Source organism: Opisthorchis viverrini, assembly GCF_000715545.1.
Source record: "Opisthorchis viverrini unplaced genomic scaffold opera_v5_1, whole genome shotgun sequence".
NCBI lineage: Eukaryota > Metazoa > Platyhelminthes > Trematoda > Opisthorchiida > Opisthorchiidae > Opisthorchis > Opisthorchis viverrini.
Window position 1 is genome coordinate 2062436 of NW_008751657.1, and position 8278 is coordinate 2070713.

The window sequence follows — 8278 nt, forward strand, 5'->3', positions numbered from 1 at the left end:
TCACTTGTACTTTTCAGGTGAACGACAGCCACTGACCGACAAGCACAAAGGCGACCCGGGAAACTCGGGCAATAGCCTCGATCCTGTGTATCAATCCGTGAATCCGTATCAGTTCGTAAACCCTGTGGAAAAGGATTCTTGAGATATCAAATTGCTTTCCATCAAAGACCACGGGCAACTAAGGCTGTAAATGTTAACGGCCATCGTTTCGAATAAAGACGAATTTGCCTTATACTCAGGTTTTGTATTGACCTATAAATTGAGCTTTGTTAGGCTGCACCTACTTGGATGATAAAAGTTCATACATCTGAGGCGTTTATTTGAAATGGGTTGACACACGGCACTGTTTGTTTGCCGTTGTACGTTGCCTACTGTTGCCTACGTTGTCTATTGTATGTGGGTACAATAGATTGCACCTGCCGAATTGGCCATATTTTCGGACGAAGAAATGTGTATCGTTCAGTGAGTTCAATGTGTGTGCAAAAATCGGACACGCGAAAATGCTTGATGCTTTCATGAGCTCGCGTGTTTTACCAAAACCTCGAGTGTCAGTGCACTCCAGTCCATCTCAGTCATGATTTCTTGCCGCCTCTTGCCTCTAATAACGATCCACTTGAGGCCCGGTTTGTTATTTTGTTAGTTCACTGAAGACTTTTTGGAGTGTAGAGTCATCCGGACATTCAGGATTACTCAAGCCAGAAATTATCACCTCGTGGATTGGAACAAATACATTGTATTTGTCTCAGTCGCTTTTATAGCCAGCTTTTATAGCAGAAAATCAGCTGGAATAACGGTGATGGATAGCCTAGACAAAATATTTTGCTAGAGAGTTATGTGGCGGAAAAACACAACAGGCCGTTGGGCCACCGTTATTAGATATTTCCTGATGAGTTGACCAAAAAATAGTTCTTGATGGAGGTTTATTATCTTGGAAGAAGCCGAGAGGACCAGGTCTTATGATTGCCACCTAAGTGTCGTGCTTTGCGGCGCGATACGAAAAAGTGGCACAAATTTGCAGAAGGACCGAAAAGAACGGTTTCCAATTAAGGCTGATGACTATCGCATATGCATCGACCAGTTAATACAGATCCACTGCCAAATGACCAGTGACTTCTGCGCTGTCTCGTTGATCCAATAGAAGGGGCTTGTATGTACCTAAGAAGGCACACACCCTAGATCTATACCATGCTTCAAAAAAGTATTCAGTCTGCTCGAATAACATCATCAGAAGAAATTATGTCTCTCTGAGGTCTCTGCAACTGCCATACGCTGAGTGACTTATGAAAATCTCTCTATCAGCCTGCACATTGCAGAATACGCGGCGATCACTTCCCTTGTGTTTGAAGTTGTAGAGGATTTTGATTATTCGTGCAGAAACCTCTTGGATCTCGCGGCCGCACAATGTCCTCATGACTGGGTGGCACAAATTAATAACGAGCGCAGTCACACAGACTCTATACACTACTTTTTATCTGCATTTGAAAGCCGTGGATCTTCTCTCAGACGTGATTTCAGATGCCGCACTGGGACATTTAATCTTGAGACCGGACTGAAAGACCCACAACTCCATGTCGTTTAGCCTCTGTAAATCACCCGACCCTTAACCTATTACTATCTGCCAAAAGCTAAAGCATCAAGCTCAAAAAATCCTGAGGTCATCAAACCAACCTGATAAACCAGTGACCCAATGGAAGTAAAGGAATCGGGGAATCCATTGGATTGGTACAGCCATAATATGTTGATGAACGAGATAGTCTGCAGAACGTGCAATATTCTGAGAGGCGTGCACAAACATTCTAGCGGGGTATACGGATCAGTGGCGAGGAAGGGTGCAGCAAATTAGCACCGGTGCGTAGACCAGCTCAGAACCACAGACACAATCGTGATAATCACCAATGCACGACATCGATATTCAACGCTGATGCTTTTCTGTCATAGAACCATGATTTATTTAAAAGCTCTACTGTGAAAAAAAGCAAAATAACTGACAGGATTTGGACTAGGTGCTTGCCTAACACAATTATTCTGAGGTTTCTACACGTTCGGACACTCATCCAGGCAATTTGGATAGAGACTGACAACAAAACTCCACCGAAACCAACTAGCAGCCATAACTTTCAGTGTATTCAACCAGACACAGTGGACATCACGCGGCCCTCATACTGGAAGGCGAGTAGCACTGGCAATATACAGACTCTCCGTAATATCTTTCATATCCCCTCGCCGAGTCAAAAGATTTTTACTTCTTTGCTTCCGCCACTCTAAGTTGGACATGCAAAACAGGCCAAATCTCACAGTCATACAACCAAACAGCACGTATTCTAGCACAATACATACGTCACTTACGATGTAAGGGTCTGCTGCTTTCCTGTCATAGATATCTTAAATTAGCAAACGCAACCCAAGCCCTTCAGATCCGTGCATTGACCTTATCTGCCACACTAAAGTAGGAACGAATACAACTTTTAGACACGTAAAACGCTCTACAACTTAGAGTGTCTCTCTTTGGGTTGTAAGTGGTGTGTTCAGTGCCTGTCTGTCTTTCAGCCTGAGATCACAATGTGTAGGTGCAAAATGCATACCAAAGGGCTGGATTGCCTTGTTAAATTAATCCAAAACAGTGCACCCTCTTTTTTTCTTTGAAAACGAGGGCAATTTTTGCTGCATATTCCAGAACGGCAAGCATTTCGTCAGCAGTTATCGAAACATCAAAGTTTTCAAGACCTTCTAGCGTTCATCTTATTATTTTATTGATCAAAAAATTACATACGGATGGAAAATGGGCACTTCTGTCTGACATTACGTACAAAAGCTTTTGAAGAGTTCACTGTATACTATTACACACCAAGAAGTTCAAAAAAGTCTCGGATGCTTATTGATGGGAAAGCGTGACCAAGAAGTCGGACCGGTCAGCCAAGTTGAATGCGATTTAAATACGCAGGAATAATAAACTTGTGGGTCGTTGATACGTTTGAGGTTGTTTGGTCGAAGTGTTTGTTGAAGCTGGACATGCCAAGTGAACTCCTGCTTGCTGCTCTCGGCGAAAATACATCGGTGACGCCGACATCTCCTTACGACCAGAGTCAAGCTGATCTCCCTGTGATTACTACACTCACTGCGAGCCATTTTTAGAAAATAAGCACTATTAGCAATTTGTGAGAATTGATTCCGCACGTATATCAGTATAACCAGCAATGAATACAGTATAACTCATGTTCATCAGACGATTCGTTCTAGTTGCTTAAGACAATATCTTTTTTCAAAATGCAAGTAAACAGATCAGACAAGCTATAACTGAGGACTTCACCCCCATATACGAACGATGACTCAGGAAATTTGTCTGTGCTAGAAGCTAGCTGGCCCGGTAGTTATATGATTTTGAGACAGTAGTGGGTTCTACGTTCACAGGCTAAGGTTTTAGGTCAGCTGCGAAATCAATATGATTGACAGATGTTGACCACGATAGCTATTGTTTAAATCATTTGGACTAATGCTTGATGGTTCTTTTTTTACCCAAGGTTATCGCTATTTTGACTCTTGATGGCTTCGCTCACAAGTAGTTTTTGGGAGACCGGTCGCACAAAGCAACTGAAGTAATCTTTGAACATTCACGGCTTTCTGGGACTGTTTCCTTTGTTTAGCCTCCCCTGTTTATCAGAATTCACGGTTGGCTTTTAAGGTTACGCTTAATTGATATCCAATGGACAGTTTAGACAGGCTCAAAATATACGAGAATATCCAGCACTGAAGGACAATAAGCTTTTAAGAATAACGGAAGAATGACACCGTAATTTGAGCGGTGGATATTAATGGAACTCCGTTGACACAAAAGAAAAGTAAAAAACCTCTGATAAGCTTTAAATTCACTCACAACTTTCCTGTTTATGACGTGCATATTAAGATGCAAGATAAATGCAAACGAAAGATAATGGTCGTTGGACGAAACACGCCCCGCACCAGTGACGATGCTCGTTACCCACCACACGGAGCTAACAAGTTGGCGTGAAGTTCAGTCGACTGCGTTGTAATAGTATACACACTGATGACGCTGAAGGTATCGCCTGTATGACGCTTTGCAAGAATTACTACAGATCCAGTTGAAACGCATCTGGCCTCGTTTGAGTTGCCCGCACCTCGCGGAACATTGTCGCTGAATTGCCACTAGAATGGTTACTGTGACTAGAGAGATCTAGAAGATTGTGGCACGGTGTCGGTGGGACCACTGCAAAAATATAAATTCCGTAGAATAATTGATGCCTAAAGATTTATTTAACATTTTTGTACCTCGGACGCTAGAAAATCTAAAGAAAATACATTTGGCACCCAGTATTATTCCCACTGTATGGATAATTGGTTTGTATGCAGATGCGTCAGATATTGAATCTAAAACGTTACAAAATACGTGGTGCTACTTTAAGAAATACCGAAAAATAATTCAAGTTTTTTTCAGTCTAATGCTTAACATTCAGGCGTATTGATCACATCTCAACAGGCTGAAATAAGAGCCGAAACACCCAAGCGACTGTGAATATTCTTCCTTTATACTATTTCCTGTATAAACGCGAGTTAATCACACGGCTGATCAACTGCTCGTGACCGAAAGGTCAATTATTCATCCTAATAGGTGTAAGTTTATGCACTTGAAACTTCCTGGAGTTTTGTGAGATGCACACTGCTGATGATTCTTAATTAGGATAAAAAAGCTATACCGTGGTTTTCGGCCTTTAGTATAAACTGGTTTTGCTTAAAGATTGAATCTTAATGGAATATGCACTTCCTAACCAAGAAATCTGTATTAATGTTTCCGCCAGGAGGGAGTTTGAACTCACATTCGCAATAAATTGTAATAAATGACACTGGTTGATGCTCAAAATGGATAGCAGTTTAAGTCGTAGCATGTGTTTTTTTTACCAAAATGTTCTCATGAAAGCGTGAGAACGCCGCACACATGATATGTCGTACTGTACCTGTAAGCAGCTATGGTTTCTATTAGTTTATGTAGTTTAATATGTTTTTTGGCGTACAGGTTGAAACTCATCTAAAGTACATCATTGGTACGATGTCCAACACGCAGATCCGGTCTATATATTGGGCAAAAAAGGCATCCTAATTTACATGACTTTTGCTTGCCGGGCCTCCAATATCCAGAGGACGAAAAACCTCTCACTAAATTGCTCTACGGAAAGTTTTAGCGTTCTTGTCTTTAAATTTTGATTCCCCTTTACGGAACAAAACATAATTTGTTACTGAACCTCCAGGGTAATATGCTATTGTCTTTACATCGAATGTTTTGAAATTTTCCTAATGACACAAAATGTATGAACTTTTGGCTTGTCACTGACCATGTAGGTGCAGTCAAGTTTAGTAGAAGTGCCATGCTTGTACCGAAATACTCTGGCGGATTGAGTGGACTGACTGGTTGTAGGCCTAATTCAGGAAGGTGAGATGATCATTTTTGCAGTCTCTTTCACAAGTTCAAGTGACCTGGATACACGTTTGAAATTGTTTCTTAAGAAATGGCGTAATGTCCAATAAACGCATTATTGGTGTCCTCAATGCAATCAATGACAAATTTTACACGTCTGAAGATGGCCAGTACCAGCGGAATTTAAGGTCCCCGCTCTTGCGTACAATGAAACGACAGGGTATTTAATACACTATATCTTCTATTAAACTTCTCACAGAAGCAGAAATTTCATCTAGATGAACCGCTAATGACGGGAGACTGTCTTAATCTTTGGGTAAAAAATTGTGTTGCGCTGAAAGTTTAAACGCAACCGTTTTTGTTAGTTGTAGTGTTTAGTAAGTGAAGCCTAAAAAGTTTAATCAGCAGATGTACTGTTTGGCGTAATATTTACCATCCGACGGGAGCGACAAGGCGTAAGTATCAATATTACAATATGAGGGTCTTATTCAAACATGAGGCGGCCTGGTGCAGCACATTCAGTTGCCTGAGAACATCATAAATGAGAGATTCAGCTAGGTTCCAGGTGAGTCTCTGGAAAGAACCAAATTAGTTTGCAGATGAGTGTATATTCGCTAATCTCGTGCAATTTGGTTTCAAGTAGAACCCAGGGACTGCGCCTACCTGATGAGCCTTAAGAAGGGCGAAACCGGCCGTGGGCTGTCGATGGATTTTCAGTAGTAGTACATTACAACTATATGTGATGTCTGGTCAGCTTGGCCTTCAAGTTTAATGCTCATAGTATTTTTTCTAGAAGCCAACTAAGTTCCCGTTTTCTTCCACTTTTTTTCGCATTGGGAGAGGGATTCTGAGGTAACTCGGATGAACGAATCCACAGGCATTCTTTCTGCACTAACAGAAATGCCCATCAAATACTGAGAAATACATCACCTTTGGGGTTGAAGCCGTCTGAGGTCAGGGACGTACGCATTCAACTTACCACCTCAGCCAGTTGGAAACAACAAACCACTGGGCAACAGTACACTTTTGATAAGCACGAACTTTTAAAATACCGAGCAGTCACTTTCATATAGGTAAGTGTAGAAACAAGTATGCCAATTTGACGGCTGGCTTACATGATAGGTCGAAGGCCGACAGATTCAAAATAACATTCAACAAACAACCATGCTCGATTCTTTAGCCTAAAACAGTCATTGGGCGCCTGCTAGTGTCTATTCTCGTAATCTCTTACAGCTCTCGTTGAACCGAGGAAGAGATATGACCCAGACTGACCGTCTTTGCTCCCAGCCTAATGGAACTGAAATCCGAAAAAAATAGCTGGAGAAAAATAAAAAACTCTTTCTTTTGTTGGTTGCATTGACGGCTGAACTTCCTGAAGCAAGGTGAGTGAACACGTGTACGGAGAATTAACAAGCGAGAGCTGCCGTCCTAATTTTTTTCCTGACTGTTTTCGCTACGCACCACTACCTGGTAAGGTTCAGGGGAGTGGTTTGCCTTTGGAATACGGCGTTGCGTTTGTGTCGCCAGTTGAAAGATGACATGGATTAAGCCCGTGTCTTGGCTCTACAGACAGTCATTTTGGTGATTTTCTTACATGGGTCCTTATCCCATAGAACCATTATAAATAGGGTTTTAACGAAGTTGTTTTGCCCACTGCTCTAACCAAGAAGTATTGTGGGCACAAACTGGTGGAAGACTTTCTTATGTCCTGATAGTTATGGAGTCGTAAATAAGAATTCGATTATTGTGGCCTCTCGGATAACTCAGGCTGCAGACGCTAGCTTTGTATGGGTGGCCGCATCAGAGTGCCGCCTTTCGCTTAACGGCCTTGTTGCTGATTAACGAACCTGTTGTGATGGTGCTAAATCTGCTGTACGCGAAAAAGACACGACCTGGTCTATTCACTGGTCTAACAGTTAATCGAGATCTGCATTGGATTGTATTGGATCAAGGGGTGAGTAAACTTATGAAGACGTAAGATCGGTGAGCAAACATGCGGAGTCTTATTATGAGCCAGCCGATTTGACCATTTTAGCACTGAATTGGATCAAGGAGTAAACTTATGAAGACGTAAGATCGGTGAGCAAACATGCGGAGTCTTATTATGAGCCAGCCGATTTGACCATTTTAGCTAGCAAGTGTACAGTAGAGCTGCGTATATATATATATATATATATATATATTGCAGACCAAACTGTTAACCTGATAGCCGAACAAACGCAGGTACCTTTTCCAGCACCCATTAGAGTGGCCTGAAATGTATTGTTACGTTTAACAAGGTCGCTTAGATGTTAGGCGTTCATAAACCTTTCCCAGTATAGAAAACCTTCTGTAGTAGCGGTGAACACACTGACTAAAACTGACATTGATTGTTTAGGGTACACTACCTGGCGGTGCTCCCACTGAATTAAGGATAATTAAGTGCTGATCACATTCTGCCCTTGTTGACTGTCGGACGACATTGCCCCATAAACTGCACATCAAGCGCCGTTCTGAACACCTATGCTGACTGGCATATCAGTGAGGAAGTGCGTAGCCTACTCGTTTTTGCATATGATTTCTTCTTATAAGATGCGGCTTATGAATATTTTTTCCCTCCATTCACCCACAGTACTTTTCGTTTGGAATAACTCAGCGCACACTACATCATCATGCGGGGTCTGACAGATCTCCTTACCCGATGCAACAGACTGCCAATATTGAACACTTTTAGGACGGCATCCACGCCATCATTCCATAATTTTGACTGCGTAATTATCGGTGGTGGGATTGTTGGACTTGCTACTGCCAGAGAACTCATAATAAGGTATCCGAAATGGAAAATGGCTGTACTTGAGAAAGAGAACGAGCTCA

The 8278-nt window shown here is 42.0% G+C and overlaps 1 protein-coding gene across 1 annotated transcript in view; it reads left to right on the top strand.

Annotated features, from left to right (window-relative positions):
- The window catches only part of T265_00030 (hypothetical protein), a gene marked incomplete at both ends in the record, with an annotated part of 12416 nt that overhangs the window by 955 nt on the left and 3183 nt on the right, over positions 1–8278 (top strand). The window contains one exon of the mRNA XM_009163687.1: positions 410–462. Coding sequence (XP_009161951.1) covers positions 410–462 — 53 coding nt within the window. The remainder of the gene's footprint in view (positions 1–409; positions 463–8278) is intronic.